The following is a 20218-nucleotide window of genomic DNA, read 5'->3' on the forward strand; positions in this document are numbered from 1 at the left end:
GTGCCCGAGTGGACTGTACAGCAAGTGAAGTCGACACCTGTGGAGTATCGGTGCGCATGGAGGGTCAAGCCATAGGGTGAAAACATGGATTAAAAACTATAGAAGAAGGAAAATCACCGCTCAAGGTGGGTCTGCTATAGGGTCATACACAGGTGTAGGATTCCAAGGGTGCTGGCAGTGCACTAGGCAAGCATGGGCGTAAAATGAAGGATGGATGGCCGCACTCCAAACCAAACAGGTTGTCTTTATTTAAACGAACAGCAAAACATACCAGATCACAGCAACAGAAACAGGAGGATAACCGACGTTTCGCACTGACTTAGTGCTTATTCATGGCCATGAATAAGCACTAAGTCAGTGCGAAACGTCGGTTATCCTCCTGTTTCTGTTGCTGTGATCTGGTATGTTTTGCTGTTCGTTTAAATAAAGACAACCTGTTTGGTTTGGAGTGCGGCCATCCATCCTTCATTTTACGCCCATGGATTAAAAACTGGCTACAAAAGTTCAGAGGGTGTTGATAAATGGGGAGTACTCGGAATGGTCAGGGGTGGGTAGTTGGGTCCCCCAGGGGTCTGTGCTGGGACGAGAAAAAGAAAGAAAGGGAGCACCAGCCTAGTGTATTATCCTTTGGATGGATTTTATTAAAAAAGATAAAATGAAAACTACTTTCAAGTGTAGCTGAAAGTTTCACAATGTGGAGTTTCCACAGGTAGCAGCAATGAGTCGGACCCAAAAACACTCCAAATGGTCATAGAGGATGTGATGAGGGCCACTGCCAGCTGACGTGTTTCGAAGGACAACCTTCTTCCTCAGAGCCCAGCAGTGTTCTGTGCTGGGACCAATCCTATTTAATTTGTTCATAAACTACCTGGAGGATTGAGGTAAACCTTGCAAAAAGATCTGAACAAATTAATGGGGTGGGCAACTACATGGCAAATGAGGTTTAATGTAGAAAGATGTAAAATAATGCATTTGGGTGGCAAAATTATGAATGCAATCTATACACTGGGGAGAGAACCTCTGGGGGAATCTAGGATGGAAAAGGACCTGGGGGTCCTAGTAGATGACAGGCTCAGCAATGGCATGCAATGGCAAGCTGCTGCTAACAAAGCAAACAGGATATTGGCGTGCATTAAAAAAGGGAATCAACTTCAGAGATAAAACGATAATTCTCCCGCTCTACGACACTCTGGTCCAGCCGCACCTGAAATATGCTGTTGAATTTCGGGTAAGGAGTAAGGGCCTAGACACCATTTGTGCACATATTTTTTCAGTGGTACATATCAGTGGATGAAGTTTGAGACAGGGGGAAGGGCAGAATAGCACCAAGGTGCTCTATGGAGGAGGGTTTCAGTCTGCGCCTGTTCCAGTTGCGGCCATAATTTGGTGCCCTTATGTCGACACCAGTCCAAAAGCCTACTTAGGTGGACCGAGTGGTAATAGGTGCGGACATCTGGCATTGCCAGGCCGCCAAATAACTTGGGGAGGGATAGTATCCTCTTGTGAATACAGGGGTCTTTTCCCTGCCCATAGAAAATTAATAAAGGCTGTATGAATCTGCTTGAAGTAGTCCGCAGGTATATGAATTGGTAGTGCTTGCAAAAGGTAAAGAACTTTGGGTAATATCGACATTTTTAGAATGTTACAGCGGCCGAACCAAGCGTGCAGGCCGCTATCCCATTGGTCGAGTAGTTTTTGGACCGTTTTTAGAAGGGGCGGGAATTGGAGCTTGAATAAATGGGAGAATTTCGGGGGGGGATGTGCGTACCCAGGTATTTTAGGGCTGAGTCCGTCCATTTTAAATTGAAACTGGCACGGAGGTGAGAGACACGTGTTTTTTTTTTAAGGAACTCGGCAGGTAGGTTGTTCCAAACATCTTGGAGAACTAACTGCTGATCTACTGTGGATGTAGGCTGCCTCACATCCTTCTGTCTCTTCCTGTAATCCCAGACAGACTCGATGAAGTTAATGGGGTTGTAAAGGAAAACATTTGTTTTACCTAAATAGCTTCCTTTACCTTAGTGCAGTCCTCCTTCACTTACCTCATCCTTCAATTTTGCTTTTAAATGTCCTTATTTCTTCTGAGAAATGCTCACTTCCTGTTCTTCTGTCTGTAACTACACACCGTAATGCGAGGCTGGTGTGGAGAAGGCCTCTTGAGGGGGGGGGGGGACGAGCAGGCAAGTCAGGACACTCTCTACTTTGCAGATAAAGGAGCTGTGTGTTAGTGGGCGTCCTGACACTCCTGCTCGCCCCCTCAAGAGGCTTTCTCCACACCAGGAAGAAAGCCTCGCATTACGGTGAGTAGTTACAGACAGAAGAACAGGAAGTGAGGATTTCTCAGAAGAAATAAGGACATTTAAAAGCAAAATCGAAGGATGAGGTAAGTAGAGGAGGACTGCACTAAGGTAAAGGAAGCTATTTAGGGGAAAAAAATTCCTTTACAACCTCTTTAAGATCAAGGCTCTGTGGGGACTCTTACCAGGTCGAAGGTATGGCTTTTTGGTTGCAATTCTTCCATGAAGGCCGTGTCTGGTCAGACTTTTGCGGACAGTAGATAGGTATACCTGGGTCACACTGGTGTCCTCCAGTTCTGAGTGCTGATGGCTCTTCTGGACATCTTCCAATGTGGAAGGGAAGTAAACATGATGTGTCATTCATCTGCTGCAATAAAGAGGAAGTAAACTTCCATCTTTGAATTTTACCTATAGGTGAGCCGATAATAAGGCTTGGCTATAGATAGTGTAAATATCTCCTAAACGTGCACCGTTTAGGAGATATTTACTGTACATGCAGCTAGTGACATCACTGGCGCATGCGCTCTGAAGGAACGGCCACCTGTGCCGTTTTTTGACGTGATGTAATCACGGAAGCAAGATGGGTGAAGATGGAAGCTTTGTTTTCAGGTAAGTGTCACATAATGTGCTAGTATGCAATACATACTAGCACATGATGTCACCGTCCATCAGTTCACAACCGCTTTGTTTTCTCAGCTGACCACTGCATTTGTGGTCCTCAACCTTGCCCGTTTCTTTGTGCGCCTTCAAAAAAAGCTTGACCAGCACACCTTGAAACCCCAGTCTGCTTTGAAATCTTTGCCTGGGAGACCTTGCTGATGCAGTCAAACTATCTTGTGGCTTGTTGCTGTGCTCAATCTTGCCGTGGTGTAGGACCTTGGGACTTGAAACTTGTCTTCTACAACCTCACCTTAGTAGCAGACTTTAGCTGTTCCTCACCCAGTTTTAAGCCTCCTAAACAGCTGTTTCATTTACATCACTGGCTGCATGCTGTGTGAATATCTCCTAAATGGTGCAAGTTTAGGAGATGATCACTGTACCTACAGGTAAGCCTTATTATAGACTTACATGTAGGTACAAGTTAAGAAGCTCCATCCAAAAGGGGAAACTCCGCTTGTTTGTACCCCCCCCCCCTAACTGCCACATTTGGCACTTTTTGGGGGGAAGCGGGTACCTGGTTTTGACGCTGAGGCAATCTGAGCCAGAAGTTCGGGCCCTACAGTCTTCTGGCACACATCACAGGTCCCAGAAGACTACTGGACCATTCACAAGGTGTAGCGTGACTCGCTCATGCTCAGCAGGAAACTGGGTGTGAAGCTGCATGGCTTCACTTCCTGTTTCCCTTACTCGCTCTGCTGGCGCCTGCACCTGAAGCTGACTGAAGGATCAGTTCAGGTGACGACTTTGCTGGATCCCTGGACAGGTAAGTGTCCTTATATTAAAAGTCAGCAGCTCTACAGTATTTGTAGCTGCTGATTTTAAATGTTTTAATTTAACTTCCACTTTAACCACTTAGCAATCTCCCCAACATACATTTACTGCGGCAGGGCAGCCTCTCTGTGACAGATTGGGTACCTAGTAGTAATTGATCTGACACTTCTGGTTCTGGGGCACGTGCGACCCGATGTCCGCCAGGACCCGTCGATCGTTTGAGACACAAGTAGAACGGCAGTCTGTCTGTGTATACAGGGCAAATTGTCGTTCTGTCGGAGGGGAAGGTACTGATCCTGTGTTTCTGCTAAGCAGGAACACGGATCTTTGCCTTCCCCTAGTAGAAGCACCCCCCACACAGTAAGCACAACCTAGGCATACATTTAATCCAGGGTTTGACAAATTTGCTTGGAATCTAGGAGCCAGCTAAAAAAGTTAGGAGCCAGAAAATGCGCCCTGTCCGGACGAGCTCGCGCACAGACGCGAACACATACGTGAGTAGCGCCCGCATATGTAAACGGTATTCAAACCACACGTGAGTTATCGCTACGATCGTTAGAGCGAGAGCAATAATTCTAGCTCTAGACCTCCTCTGTAACTCAAAACATGCAACCTGTAGAATTGTTTAAACGTCGCCTATGGAGATTTTAAAGGGTAAAAGTTTGTCGGCATTCCACGAGCGGATGCAATTTTGAAGCGTGACATGTTGGGTATCAATTTACTTGGCGTAACATTATCTTTCACAATATAAAAAAAATGGGATAACTTTACTGTTGTCTTATTTTTTTATTTAAAAAAAGTGTATTTTTTTCCCAAAAAAGTGCGCGTGTAAGACCGCTGCGCAAATACGGTGTGGCAGAAAGTATTGCAACTATCGCCATTTTATGCTCTAGGGTGTTAGAATAAAAAATATATATAATGTTTGGGGGTTCTAATTAGAGGGAAGGAGTTGGCAGTGAAAATAGTGAAAAATGACACACATTATAATTGCTGCAATGCTAATGCCAATGTAATGTAATGCCAACGGCCACCACCAGATGGCGCCAGCTCACAGAAGCTTCCGAAGAGCTTGGAACTTCACAAGGCTGCAAAGCCGTGGCCTCAATTACCGGCCGTCGCGGACCAGCCGCGATCGCGCGGCGGGGGAACGCACGGAGACATAGGATCCTGTGCCTCCGTGCGCCCCCACCTCCCCCGCTGCGGCCGGTAATTGAGGCCGCGGCTTCGCAGCCTTGTAGGCCGCAAAGCCGCGGCCTCAACTACTGGCGGGCGCCAGGTCACAATTTATTTTCGCCAATGCGACCTGGTGCCCGGATATTGTCGACCCCTGATTTAATCCTTTGATTGCCCCTGATGTTAACCCCTTCCCTGCCAGTACAGTGCAGATTTTTTTAGCACTGATCACTGGATTGGTGTCACTGGTCCCCCAAAAGTGTCAGTTAGGTGTCAGATTTATCTGCCACAATATTGCAATCCCGCTATAAGTCACTGATCGCCGCCATTTCTAGTAAAAAAAAAAAAATACCCCACAGTTTGTAGACGGTATAACCAACCAATCGATATACGCTTATTGGGATTTTTGTTTTACCAATAACATGTAGCAGAATACATATTGGCCTAAATTGATGCAGAAATTATATATTTTTTTTAAAAAAAATTATCGGGTGTGTTTTATAGCACAAAGTAAAAAAAATATATATTTTTTTCCAAAATTGATGTTTTTTTTTTTGTTTATAGCGCAAAAAAAATAAAAGCTGCAGAGATGATCAAATTTTACCTAAATAAAGCTCTTTGTGGAAAAAAGAGGATATAAACTTTATTTGGGCACAAGGTCGCACGACCGCGCAATTGTCAGTTAGAGTAACGCCCTGCCGTATCACAAAAAATGGCCTGGTTAATGAAGGGGGGTAAATCTTCCAGAGAGCAAGTGGATAATATTAGCTGTTATTTAAAAATAAAAAATAAAGATGGAAATGCTTGATATACTATACAGCAGAGATTAGCGGACCTCCAGCTGTTGCAGAACTACAAGTCCCATGAGGCATAGCAAGACTCTGACAGCCACAAGCATGACACCGAGAGGCATGATGGGACTTGTAGTTTTGCAACAGCTGGAGGTCCGCTAATTGCAAATCCATGCTATACAGTATACATGCAGTGCAGTGACAACACTTTTGTGATATTTGCTCCTGTTGTCAGTAAAAAAAATAAAATAAAAAATAAGGTCAGCAAACTCCGCCTACTTAGAGACTCCATAGAGGCAAAGGAACGAGCAAGAGCTTTTCACGTGACCAGCTGTCATCAAAAAAGAAACTTCTGATTGGCCACAAGGCGACGAGAGGATCAGCAGGAAGACGTCTGTTACGTACACCGCATCCTCTACACGCAGTGGGAGGAGCAGCAGCTGATAGAGTAAGAGCTGCCCCTCTCTCTATCTCGCCCCTCCCAGTTAGGAAGCTGGTGCGCTGCTGCTCCGTGGTAGTGGTGATAATGTCGTCCTCTTCACCGGGCTCGGTGCTGAGGGCTCTGCTCTCCCGCTGGAAGTCATACCGACACCGCTTTGTGCCCTGGGTGGCTCTGAACCTGGCCCGGAACCGCAGGTGTGCTCACATGTCCTTGTTGTCGGGAGACGGTCTGCCCTCTGTTCTGTATATGAGCGTGGCGAGTACAGCTCCCCCTACAGGCCGGTACTGGGAGTGACGCGCAGTGACTGGTAGTGGTGGGAGGGGTAAGGGGCACTTCTAGTCTACGTATAATACAGAGACATGCCTGTCCTCTATGATTACTACTTCCATTCACCTGGTTTACCCACTTCACCCACCCCCCACCCCCCCCCCCCCCCTTCTAACCTACATGTAAAAAATATGCATTTATTTTTTAGAAAGTTATTTTAGAAACCCTAAACATAAAAAAAAAATATATAATATATATATATATATATATATATATATATTTTTTTCTTCTGAAAGCAGAGACCCTGGACAATTGCGCGGTCGTGCGACGTGGCTCCCAAACAAAATTGGCGTCCTGTTTTCCCCACAAATAGAGCTTTCTTTTGGTGGTATTTTATCACCTCTGCGGTTTTTATTCTTTGCGCTATAAACAAAAATAGAGTGACAATTTTGGGCCTTTACAGACGTGCGGACCGTATGTCCGCATTTTCATCCGTCCGTTGCGGATGAAAACGGCACATACATGGGTCCCTATGTGATTTCGGGTGTCAGCGGATGACACCCGTAATCGCCCACTTCCGCAAAGATCCGCATTCTGCAGACGGAAGAAAATCCTATTTTTCTTCCGTCTATCGGATCGGATGAACACGGACATACGGTCCGTGTTCATCCGATCCCCCATAGGGGAGAGCGGAGGAAAGACAGGGCGGTCCCTGCACAGTGTGCGAGGACCGCCCTGTCAGCTGCCAGCTCAGCAGGGATTTTACGGAGGATCCCCGCTGAGCTTTTGCGGACACACGGAGTGGATCATTACCGATCCGTCCCGTGTAAAAGGGCCCTTTGAAAAAAACAATCAATATTTTTAACTTTTTGCTATAATAAATATCCCCAAAAATATATAAAAAAAAAACTATTTTTTTCCTCAGTTTAGGCTGATATGTATTCTTCTACATATTTTTGGTAAAAAAAATACGCAATACGCATTTATTGATTGGTTTGCGCAAACGTTATAGCGTCTACAAATTAGTGGATAGTTTTATGGCATTTTTATTAATATTTTTTTTTATTAGTAATGGTGGCTATCAGCGTGTTTTTTTTTTTTTTTTTTTTTTTTATCATGACTGCGACATTATGGCAGACACTTTTGACACATTTTTCGGACCATTGTCGTTTTTACAGCGATCAGTGCTATAAAAATGCACTGATTACTGTGAAAATGACACTGGCAGTGAAGGGGTTAATCACTAGGTGGCGCTGAAGGGGTTAAGTGTGCCTAGGGATGTGTTTGTTCTTACTGTAAAGGGGATAGGGTGTGTGTGACAAGACAGTGATCACCACCTCCGATTACAGGAAGCGGTGATTGGTGTCATTGTCACTAGGCAGAGCGGGGAGATACTTGTTTACATCAGCATCTCCCCGTTCTTTCTCATCGTAAGACTTTCGCGGGTATCCCCGTAGTGTTCGAGTCCGCGGGACCCGTGGTCGGGCTCACGGAGCGCATGTCCACAATGCCGCTTCCTTAAAGGGGATGTGTATATATGTATGTCCTTCTGCCCAAGAGTGCCATTCTGTCGACGTATAAATGCGTGCGGCGGTCGGCAAGTGGTTAAAGTGCAAATTTTCAGGGGGAAAGAAAACCTGCTTTAACGAATTTTAGTGCACACATGCCCGATACAGCGCCCAATTTTATGGTAAAATTATAATAGATGATGTTGCACCAAGTAAACCAGGAGTCGGCAAACCCCAGGTTGCCATGGCGACACAAAACTGCATCCTGGTGTTTGGGCTCCCGCCTAAATGCTCCACACACCCCATGTAAAACAAATAATTGACCCCCACCACCACATATACACACGTACAAAAAATGGTTTCATGAATTAAAAAAAATATGAAAGATTATGTTTCACGAGTAAATAGATACCTAACATGGAAACACTCATGGAATGGCGCCAAACTTCGGTACTTAAAAATCTCCATAGGCAACGCTTTGAAAATGTTTACAGGTAACCAGTTTGGATTTACAGAGGAGATCTAGTGTGAGAATTGTTGCTGGCACTCTAACGCATGCGGCGATACCTCACATATGTGGTTTAAACGGCGTTTACATTTGTGGGCGGGACTTATGTGTGCGTTCGCTTCTGCGCGCAAGCTACTGGGGACACAGGGGCGTTTACATTTTTTTTTTTTTTTTTTACTTTTTTTTTTTTTTTTACACTTTTGTAAACATTCCTTGTAATAGGAAATGTGTGTGACAGGTCCTCTTTATGGAGAGATGCGGGGTCATTAAGACCCAGCACCTCTCCTCCAGGCTGGAAATCATGAGATTGTGGAAAAAAAATGTCACTGATCTCATGCTTGGTATTGCTTACTAGCCGCGGCTATGTTTACTTACGGGTACCCGGGCGTGACGTCATCACATCGCGCCCGGGCCTCCAACGGTCATAGAGATGACTGGTGACCATCTGGTCATCAGTCATCTTTATGCTTCCTGCCTGCGCCGAACGATTCTTTCTCCGGGCCCCCGATGGCACGGGAGAGCCCGGAGAAGCACCGGATGGCGGCGGGAGGGGGGGGATGTCCCCTCCCACCGCCTATAAGAACGATCAAGTGGAACTGCCGTTATGATTGTTCTTATCGTGCACAGAATCGCCGGCACTAACGAAGGATATCTGAATGATGCCTCCTAGCTGCAGGCATCATTCAGCTATTGCTGCACAAAGCCCAGGACGTCATATGATGTCCACCCAGGATGGGAGATCCCATCTGTGGACGTCAAATGACTATGGGCTAGTATTGAAGTGGTTAAAGACTTATAGGTAGATTCAGTAAGAGTTAGGCCGACTTATCTGTAGATAAGCCGGCCTAACTCAGAATCTACGCCGACGTATGTTTAAGCGTATGCTCAAACAGAGATACGCTTAAACATATCTAAGATAGGACGGCTTGCGCCATCCATCTTGGATTGCAATTTTTCGGAAGGCCGCTAGGTGGCGCTTCCATTGCGGTCGGCATAGATTCTGTAAATGAGTTTGAGTTGTAAATGAGTTTGTACAGCGATTCACGAACGTTCGCCCGGCCGCCGCAGTCGATTTATGCCGTTTCCGTGAGGCCTTAGGAGGCCTAAAGTTATTCCATCTATTAGGTGGAATAACAATGTTAAAGTATGGCCGCCGTTCCCGCCGCGAGGTTCGAATTTTTTACGTCGTTTGCGTAAGTAGTCCGCGAATCGGGAGTTACGTCGTTTACGTCCACGCCGAAATCAATAGGCCCGTACGGCGTACTTAGCCGCACTGGGAAATGTAGGCGCCCGGCGCATGCGCAGTAGCCAAAAAGCGTCAAAAAACGTGAGGTCAAGCCTCATTACCATTAAACACGCCCCCCTCCAACCCATTTGAATTAGGCGCCCTTACACCCGCCGCGTTTACACTACGCCGCCCTAAGTAAGAAGGCAAGTGCTTTGAGAATCATGTACTTGCCTCTCTTACTTAAGGCGGCGTAGTGTAAACACGCTAGGCTACGGTACCGCAAATTAGCGCGCCCCTACCTGAATCTACCTATTAATCTTTTTTGACACTTGTTGCTTACAACAAGTAAAAATCCTGTATTTTCTGCTAGAAAATTACTTGGAACCCCCAAACATTATATATTTTTTTTTTTAGCAGAGACCCTAGGGAATAAAATAGCAATTGTTGCAATATTTTATGTCACACTGTATTAGCGCAGCGGCCTGTCAAAGCGTAATTTTTGGGGGGAAAATAGTAATGTTAGCTCTTGTTTTTTTTGTCCAAAAGTTTTGTAATCCAGATATTTGCTCCCTCTTCCGGGCATAGTTCACTGCTGTGACTGTGGTGACCGATGCCACGTCTGGCGCCTACTCCGTCCTCCCTACTGCGAATGCGCAGTAGGGAACCAGGAAGTGAAGCCACAAGGCTTCACTTCCTGACTTCCTTACCGAAGATGGCGGCGACAGCACCCAAGAGCCGAGGGAGAGATCGGCTTCGGATGCCAACATCGTGGTCGCCCAGGACAGGTAAGTGTCCATATATTAAAAGTCAACAGCTGTAGTATTTGTAGCTGCTGAATTAAAAAAAAAAAATTTCCGCAGAACTCTGATGCTTTCACACTGGAGCGAGCAGGTGTTGACGGTAAAACGGCGCTAGCTTTAGCGGCGCTTTACCGTCATTCTAGGCACTTATATGCCAGCTAGCGGCCGATGAAGGGGTTAAATGCTCCCGTGTAGTGGCAGTGCAGAAGCGCTTTGCAGGCACTTCGGCAGCGGTGCCCATTCATTTCAATGGGCATTAAAAATGTAGAACATGCTCTAATTTTTCACGTTTTTAACGTCGTAAAAAATGGACGTGTGTGTGGGCTTTAACAACGTGAAAAAAACGTGCATGCTCAGAAGGAAGTTTTGAGACGGGAGCGCTCGTTGTGGTAAAACTAGCGTTCGTAATGGAGTAAGCACATTCATCACTCTGTAACAGACAGAAAAGCGCGCATCGTCTTTTACTAACACAAAAGTTTATAGTGCCGTCGTACGTGTCGTACGTCACTGCGTTTTGCTAGAGCATTTTTTTTTTACGATCGTGTGTAGGCAAGGCCGGTTTAACAATTGGGTTGAAAAAAACGTTGTTTTTTCTAGACCATTAAAAATTTATTTTTTTACATCACGAAAAACGGTCGTGTGTACGCGGCATAACTGTTAGATTTTATGAGGTGAAGGGGAAAAAAAATGGCCTAACATATCAGCCCAAAAAATCGGCATCATATATATCGGCCGCTGCGATTTCTAAATATCGGCATCAGCCAGAGAAAAACACATATCGATCAACCTCTAAAAAGAATACAACGTATCAGTGTGGAAATGTTATGTCTTTAGCTTAGAAAAGTCAATCATTTGTAATATTGTACTCGAGCAGAGGCCTCCAAACCTTTCAGCACGAGTGCCACGTTGTATCGTTTACAAATATTTGTGAGCCCAAAAGAAAATTGGGGTAGTGAGTTTCAGAGGATGGGAGCAGCTCTGGAGAAGAGCATGGGAGGAGGAAACAAGGAAACTAGAGAGCAGAAGGTCGTGGGAGGAGCGGAGAGGATGGTTTGGGTGATATTTGGAGATAAGATTGGTGATGTAGCTCAGGGCAGAATTGTGAATAGCTTTGTACGTTATTGTTAGTGTTTTGAATTGTATTTGTTGGGCAATAGGAAACCAGTGGAGAGATTGGCAGAGAGGAGTGGCGGACACTGAACGGTTGGTAAGGTGGATGAGTCTGGCAGCAGCATTCATGATAGACTGAATAGGGGATAGCTTGCAGAGCAGTAGGCCAATGAGGAGAGAGTTACCATAGTTAAGGCGAGAGATAACAAGAGAGTGAATAAGTTGCTTAGTGGTCTCAGCGGTTAAAAAGGGGAGTATTTTGGAGAGGTTTCGGAGGTGATGTCTGCAAGATTTGGATAGTGATTGGCTTTGGGGCTGAAAGGACAGGTCAGAGTTTAGGATTACACCTAGTACCCTGGCATGAGGGGGAGGGACTGATGGTTGTATTATTGACCTTGATGCAGAAGTCAGGGGGAGGGGCATAGGCTGGAGGAAGTGGTGTGACATCCATGTTGATATGTCGGTTAGTAGTGCGCGAGGAGACTGAAGGAGTGAGATGAGGAGTAGAGATAGATTTGTGTGTTGTCAGCATAGAGGTGGTACTGAAAGCCACCGGATTTTATTAACACACCAAGGGAGGAGGTGTAAATGTCCAAGGACAGAACCTTGAGGTAACCCCACAGAAAGAAATCCCCCAGACAAAAAAGGGAAGTTAACCCTTGCAATGCAGGAACAGCCCCACTGCAAGGGAGAATTTTTAGGTTTCCTGGAGTTTAGCCTTAAAGCGGAGTTCCACCCAAAAGTGGAACTTCCGCTTTAAGCACTCATCGCCCCCCTTACATGTCACATGACTCCTCCTCCCCACCTTGGCAGCCCTTCCTTCTAGGCGATCTCCTGGGACACGTGACAGGTCCCAGGAGATCGCCTGTCGACTCCGAGAGTGCAGCACGACTCGCGCATGCCCGGCCGTGAAACCTGAAAGCTGTGGCAATGGAGACACCGGCAGAGAGGAGGGGGAGAGGAGCGGCACTCCAGGCGGCCACATTGCTGGACTGTGGAACAGGTAAGTAAGGGTCTGTTTATTAAAAGTCAGCAGCTACACTTTTTGTAAAAAAAAGAAAAAAAAAGCCTGGAACTCTGCTTTAACCACTTGCTTGCTGGATACGTATACCCCATTCCTGACCAGGCTCATTTTCAACATTCAGCGCCGTCGCACTTTGAATGGGAATTGCGCGGTCATGCAACACTATACCCAAATGGAATTGTTATAATTTTTTTCATGCAAATAGAGCTTTCCTGATAGGTGACACTGATGATGATGAGGCACTGATAGGCAGTACTGGTGGGCACAGGTTGGGACAGATGTCCCTTTAACAGAAGCCGGTTCCCGGCTGGCTTTCTTTTCTCCTCACCTTGGCTTCTGTTTACCGCCGTGATCAACTGTCATTTGCTGACATGACAGCGGATCACGTGGTAAAGGGCTGCTGTGACTGGCACTTTACCCTGTTTTGTGATCAGCCGAATCCAAAGGACTTGCCTGTGGGCTGTGACGATGCACAAGCAGCGTGGGCTGTGACGACGCACGAGCAGCGTAATCATGGGAGGAGGTCTATGGAGGCCCTCCTGGCCCTGGAGCCCAAGCTGTAGCCGTCTTGGGGCTATAGTGTGGGCAGAAAGTGGTTAAGCTTACAATACACAGACAGTTTATGTTCATTCAGCTCACTAATATATTTCTCCATCCACACTAAGGCTGCATTCACACCTGAGCATAGCGTTTTCGGTCGTTTTTTCCGGCATTTGTCGTGCGTATCCGCGCGTTTGCATACAGCGTTGTCCGACGTTTTTGAACTTCGTAGTTTTTTGCTTTAGCCAATAGGAAAAATGATCATCTCTTTCATCATTTGTTGCTATGTTTTTAGATTTTTTTATCTTCTTCCTGGGTGAATATACTATTTCACAGAACAGATTAAAGCGACAAAACGCCCGTAGAAACGCTAGTTGTCGCGCTAGACGCTTGAATCGAGGGTTTCCATTAGTTTCAATGGGAATACAAACGTTCAAAAACGCCCAAATCAGTCCGATTGTTTGAGCTTCAGGCGTTCGGCTTCAGACGTTTTGGAGTAGAGATGTGAACCATCTCCATTGAGAATAATAGATTTTTTCCCCTCTAGTGTTTTGGAGCTTCAGGCTACAAAACGCTCAGGTGTGAATGCACACTTAACAGCATGGATAGAGGAATCTCCCCTAACGGCTGTTGTATTCAGGTAGCCACAGAGGTGCTGCACAGTAAACAGTAGGTTAGTGGATGTGTATTTAGAGTGCCTTAGGCCCCGTACACACGAGAGGATCTATCCGCTAGTATTTATCCGCGGATCAGTTCCAGCTGATAGATCCTGTGGTGTGTACGGCCCAGCGGATATTTATCCGCAAATTTTTTTCGGGCCGATGGATTTCCAGCGGATAAAAATTTCTTAGCATGCTAAGAAATCTATCCGCTGGAATCCTGTCCAGCGGATTGATCCAGTGGTCTGTACAGACTCACCGGATCAATCCGTCCGATCACCTCCCTCGCATGCGTCGTAATGATTTGACGCATGCGTGGGAAGTCTTTACCTTCCAGCGTCGCGCACGTCGCTGCGTCATCGCGACACGTCACCGCGGATGGATTCCGCGCGGATTTCGATCTGATGGTTAGTACAACCATCAGATCAAAATCCGCCAGAGGATTTATCCGCGGGAACGGTCCGGAGGACCGTTCCCAGCGGATAATCCTCTCGTGTGTACGGGGCCTTAAAGTATTCATACCCCTTGAAATTTTTACATGTTGTCATGTAACAACCAAAAACGTAAATGTATTTTATGTGCTAGACCAACACAAAATGGCACATAATTGTGAAGTGGAAGGAAAATGATAAATGGTTTTAAATATTTTTTTTACAATTAAATATCTGAAAAGTGTAGTGTGCATTTGTATTCAGCCCCTTTACTCTGATACCATCAACCAAAATCTAGTGGAACCAATTGCCTTCAGAAGTCACCTAATTAGTAAATAGAGTCCACCTGTGTGTAATTTAATCTCAGTATAAATACAGCTGTTCCGTGAAGCCTTCAAAGGTTTGTTAGAGAACCTTGGCAAACAAACAGCATCATAAAAGCCAAGGAACACGCCAGGTCAGCAATAAAGTTGTGGAAAAGTTTAAAGCCGGGTTAGATTCTAAAAAAATATACCAAGCTTTGAACATCTCACGGAGCACTGTTCAATCCATCATCCGAAAATTGAAAGAGTATGGCACAACTGTAAACATAACAAGACATGGTCATCCATCTAAACTGACAGCCTGGCAAGGAGGGAATTAATTAGAAAAGCAGCCAAGAGGCCCATGGTACTCTGGAGGTACTGCAGAGATCCACAGCTCAGGTGGGAGAATCTGTCCACATAACAACTATAATGCTGTGTACACGACCGGTTTTTCAGATGGAATTCCGCTCAAGCTGTCCTGCATACACACGGACACACCAAATTCCGACCGTCAAAAACGCAGTGACGTCCAACACCACGACAAGCCTAGAAAAATGAAGTTCAATGCTTCTGAGCATGAATCAAATTGTTTCTGAGCATGTGTGTTTTTTTTTCTCCGTCGGAATTCCATACAAACAGAATTTCCGATATATGAAAAAATTTCGTCTGACTTTTTTTCATCGGAAATTACGACCGTGTGTACGTGGCATAAGTCGTGTACTCCACAAATCTGGCCTTTTATGGAAGAGTGGCAAGAAGAAAGTCATTGTTGAAAGAAACCATAAGAAGTACCTTTTGTAGTTTGCGAGAAGCCATGTGGGAGACACAGAAAACGTGGAAGAAGATGCTCTGGTCAGATGAGACCAAAATTGAGCTTTTTGGCCTAAAAGCAAAACACTATGGCCCAGATTCACAAAGAGTTACGCCGACGTATCAGTAGATACGCCGACGTAACTCCGAATCTAAGCCCGTCGTATGTTTAAATGTATTCTCAAACTGAGATACACTTAACCACTTAAGCCCCGGACCAATATGCTGCTAAATGCCCAAAGGCGTTTTTACAATTCAGCACTGCGTCGCTTTAACAGACAATTGCGCGGTCGTGCGACGTGGCTCCCAAACAAAATTGGCGTCCTTTTTTCCCCACAAATAGAGCTTTCTTTTGGTGTGTTTTTTTTTTTTTTTTTCCATTTCAGACTCCACCGACCACGAGACTTGCTCACAATCAAATTGCTTGTTATGTCTCTATCTAGGCTTCGCATCATTTGTGGGTACTTTTATTTATTTATTTTTATTATTTTTTTAAATATATAATTTATGCTTTATAAAGCTCCATATATAACAGAAAACCAGTATGTATATTGTTTGCTTATACAGAGCTTTAAACTTTTCTTCCTTAATTATTGTATCCCTTCCCCCCCCCCCCCTTCCCCCCCCCCTCCTACCCCTCCCCCCCCCCCCCCCCCCCCCCGGGACTCCAGTTACCTTTCTATCTTATCTGGTTAATTTTATTTTCGATCTTATTATATATCTTTTTTTTTTTTTTTTTTGTATTGTAACAATCCTTAAGGGCATGAGACAAGTGGTGGTATTTGATCACCTCTGCAGTTTTTATTTTTTTGCGCTATAAAGAAAAATAGAGCGACAATTTTGAATAAAATGCAATATTTTTTACATTTTGCTATAATAAATATCCCCCAAAAACATATATAAAAACATTTTTTTCCTCAGTTTAGGCCGACACGTATTCTTCTACCTATTTTTGGTAAAAAAAAACGCAATAAGTGTTTATCGATTGGTTTGCGCAAAATTTATAGCGTTTACAAAATAGGGAATAGTTTTTTTGCATTTTTATTAATAATTTTTTTTTTTACTACTATTGGCGGCGATCAGCGATTTTTTTTTTTCGTGACTGCGACATTATGGCGGACACTTCGGACAATTTTGACACATTTTTGGGACCATTGTCATTTTCACAGCAAAAAATGCATTTAAATTGCATTGTTTATTGTGAAAATGACAGTTGCAGTTTGGGAGTTAACCACAGGGGGCGCTGTAGGAGTTAGGGTTCACCTAGTGTGTGTTTACAACTGAAGGGGGGTGTGGCTGTAGGACTGACGTCATCGATTGAGTCTCCCTTATAAAAAGGATCACTCGATCGATACGCCGCCACTGTGAAGCACGGGGAAGCCGTGTTTACACACAGCTCTCCCCGTTCTTCAGCTCCGGGGAGCGATCGCGACAGAGCGGCTATAAACGAATAGCCGCGCTGTCGTCCCCGGTTCGCTCCCCGCGGGTATCCGCACGCAGCAGGGGGGGGCGTCCCAATCGGACCCCCCACCCGCTAGAAGGCAAGGACGTATATATACGCCCTTCTGCCTGTCTGTGCCATTTTGCGGACGTAAATAGTCGTGCGGCGGGCGTTAAGTGGTTAAACATGCCGGCGCCATTGTATCTTAGGGTGCAATATTTACGCTGGCCGCTAGGTGGCGCTTCCATTGTGGTCGGTGTAGAATATGCAAATGAGTCGTTGCGCCGATTCACGAACGTACGCTTGCCTGTCGCAGTAAATTTACGCCGTTTCCGTAGGAGATACGCGGCGTAAAGATAAACATGCCCCCTAGGTGGCGTATCAATGTTAAGTATGGCCGTCATTCCCGCGTCGCAATTTGAAAATTTTACGTCGTTTGCGTAACTCGTCCGTGAATGTGGCTGGACGCGTCGAAACCAATGACGTCCTTGCGGAAATTTTAGGGACGGCGCATGCGCATTAGGTTTGGCGCGGGAATGCGCCTAATTTAAATGCTATACGCCCCCTACCCGCCTAATTTGAATTAGGCGGGCTTGCGCCGGGGGATTTACGCTACGCCGCCGCAACTTTACAGGCAAGTCCTTTGTGAATCAAGCACTTGCCCGTAAATCTTGCGGCGGCGTAACGTAAATGAGATGCGTTACGCCGCCGCAGAGATGCAGCGATCTACGAGAATCTGGCCCTATGTGCGGCGGAAAACTAACACGGCACATCACCCTGAACAGCATCATGTTGTGGGGATGTTTATCTTGAGCAGGGACAGGGAAGCTGGTCAGAGTTGATGGGAAGATGGATGGAGCCAAATAAAGGAAAATCGTAGAAGAAAACCTGTAGAGGTCTGCAAAAGACTTGAGACTGGGGAGGAGGTTCGCCTTCTGGCAGGACAACGACCCTAAACTTACAGCCAGAGCTACAATGGAATGGTTTAGATCAAAGCATATTCATGTGTTAGAATGGCCCAGTCAAAGTCCAGACCTAAATCCGATTGAGAATCTGTGACAAGACTTTAAAATTGCAGTTCAGACGTTCTCCATCCAATCTGAGAGAGCTTGCGCTATTTTGCAAAGAATAACGGGCAAAAATGTCACTCGCTAGATGTGCAAAGCTGGTAGAGACATCCCCAAAAAGACTTGCAGCTGTAATTGCAGCGAAAGATGGTTCTTCAATAACCATGATTTTCCTTCCACTTCACAATTATGTGCCACTTTGTGTTGGTCTATCACGATAAAATACATTTACGTTTTTGGTTGTAACATGACAGAATGTTAAACATTTTAGTGGGTTTGAATAATTTTAAAGACACTGTATATGCAGCTGTTAAAATTACCTGCAAATTAACTGATATGAACCTCCTGTAATCGCTGGTAAAGCAGCACTGGGAGAAGGGGAAAACGGCACTGTGAAGCAGCCTGTCTCTGATGTATTGCACAGTGCTGTCCATTACGTCGTTTCCTGAAAGTCGAGACAGAGTGATGATCTTATCAGCATGTTGCTGCTCCTTTATTGTCCAATCATGTTTTAGAGCAGACTGCATTGTTCAGCCGCAGTTTAGCCAGCATGTTAGTTTATCTAAATCAAGCTTTACACTCTTGATGAATGATCCTTTTTATTCTCTCTACACAGAACCTTGCGTGATGTCTCGGAAAGCAGTTGTGACAAACTTGTTTCTGATGCCGTTGTGAACAGCACACTAATCGGCGTCTTCCAAGCTTTATTCAGGGCTGATTTGTACAGACAGAGAGACCTCCTCCATATGCTTTCTGATTGCACTAAGGTCTTGTATTATAACCCAGACACTGGAGACGCACAGAACTGCCACACGGACCGCGATGTCCCCTTACAAGTGGATGAGATATTGTACAGGTCTCTCGGGTTCACCATTGAACGACGCCCAAGCTCTCTGGACTCAGCTGGGATTGGAGTTTTTGTTTCTAGAGGGTTTGTGCCCAAAGGATCCGTAGTGTCTATGTACCCCGGTATAGTTTACAATTTGAATTGGACTTGTGTTTAACTCCAGGCAAACAGCTCCATACACAGTTTAAATATGTATATTTTGCTGTTGTAACTTTGGCCAGCCATTTTTGTAATATACAGTGGGGATAATAATTATTTGATCCCCTGCATATTTTGTAAGTTTGCCCACATACAAAGAAATGAAGGGTCTATAATTGGTATCACAGGTGTCCTTTTGAAATGATAGAGACAGAATATAAACCAAAAATCCAGAACAAAGTGTAAAAGAAGTACAGTGGAACCTCCGATTACGAGCATAATCCGTTCCAGGAGAATGCTCGTAATCCAAAGTACTCGCATAGCAAAGCGAGTTTCCCCAATAAAGTCAATGGAAACTAAAATAATTTGTTCTGCGTTGTCTTTAATGGCATGCAATACCTCATGCGGCCTGAGGCGGGAGGGCCCCGGAGAGCCTCGGAAACAGCCGTAAAGGCCCGAAGACAGCTCGGAAAGGCCCTGGAACGGAGTATTTCCGTGTCTTTCCGAGCATTTCCGAATGTGCAAGACAACACTCGCAAACCGAGTTAGGATTTTTAAAAATACAGTGCTCGTATTACGAAACGTTTGTTAACCACGTTACTCGCAATCCGAGGTGCCACTGTATTTGATTCCCTACCAACCAACAATAATTCTGGCTACAGTATGTGCTCATGTGGTACATAGATTAGTCCTGTCGATTTAAGAAGGTGCTCCTAACGACAACTCATTGTATGTGTATAAAAGATACCTGTCCACAGAATCTTTCTATCATTCAAACCTTACCATCATGGGCAAGACAAATAGCTGTCAAAGGACATCAGGGACAAGATTGTAGACCTGCACAAGACTGGAATGGGTTACAAGACAATGGGCAAGAAGCTTGGTGAGAAGGATACAACTGTTGGAGTAATTATTCGTAAATGGAATAAATACAAAATAACCATCAATCGCCCTCGGTCTGGGGTGCCATCCAAGATGTTGCCTCACGGGGTATGGATGATCAAGTGAAAAGTGAGGGATCAGCCTAGAACTATACAGGAGGATCTTTTGAATGATCTCAAGGCAGTTGGGACCACAGTCACCAAACAAACCATTGGTAACACAATACGCTGCCATGGATTAAAATCCTCCAGCGCCCTGCAAGGTCCCCCTCCTCAAGAAGACACATGTATAGGCCCATCTGAAGTTTGCCAATGATTCAGAGAAGGATTGGGAGAAAGTGCTGTGGTCAGATGAGACCAAAATTGAGCTGTTTGGCACTAACTCACCTTACTGTGTTGGAGGAAGAAAAATTCTGACTATGACCCCAAGAACACCATCCCTACAGTCAAGTACAGAGGTGGAAACATTATGCTTTGGGGCTGTTTCTCTGCTAAAGGTACAGGCCGACTTTGACGCATT

General features: G+C 45.2%; 1 protein-coding gene across 1 annotated transcript in view; it reads left to right on the plus strand.

Annotated features, from left to right (window-relative positions):
• The first annotated feature begins 6153 nt into the window (after window positions 1-6153).
• The window catches only part of SETD9 (SET domain containing 9), a 38349-nt gene continuing 24284 nt past the window's right edge, over window positions 6154-20218 (plus strand). The window contains exons 1-2 of the mRNA XM_040339602.1: window positions 6154-6328; window positions 18449-18801. Of these exons, the coding sequence (XP_040195536.1) occupies window positions 6219-6328; window positions 18449-18801 (463 nt within the window). The 5' untranslated portion in view covers window positions 6154-6218. The remainder of the gene's footprint in view (window positions 6329-18448; window positions 18802-20218) is intronic.

Source organism: Rana temporaria, chromosome 1 (genome assembly GCF_905171775.1).
Source record: "Rana temporaria chromosome 1, aRanTem1.1, whole genome shotgun sequence".
NCBI classification, from domain to species: domain Eukaryota; kingdom Metazoa; phylum Chordata; class Amphibia; order Anura; family Ranidae; genus Rana; species Rana temporaria.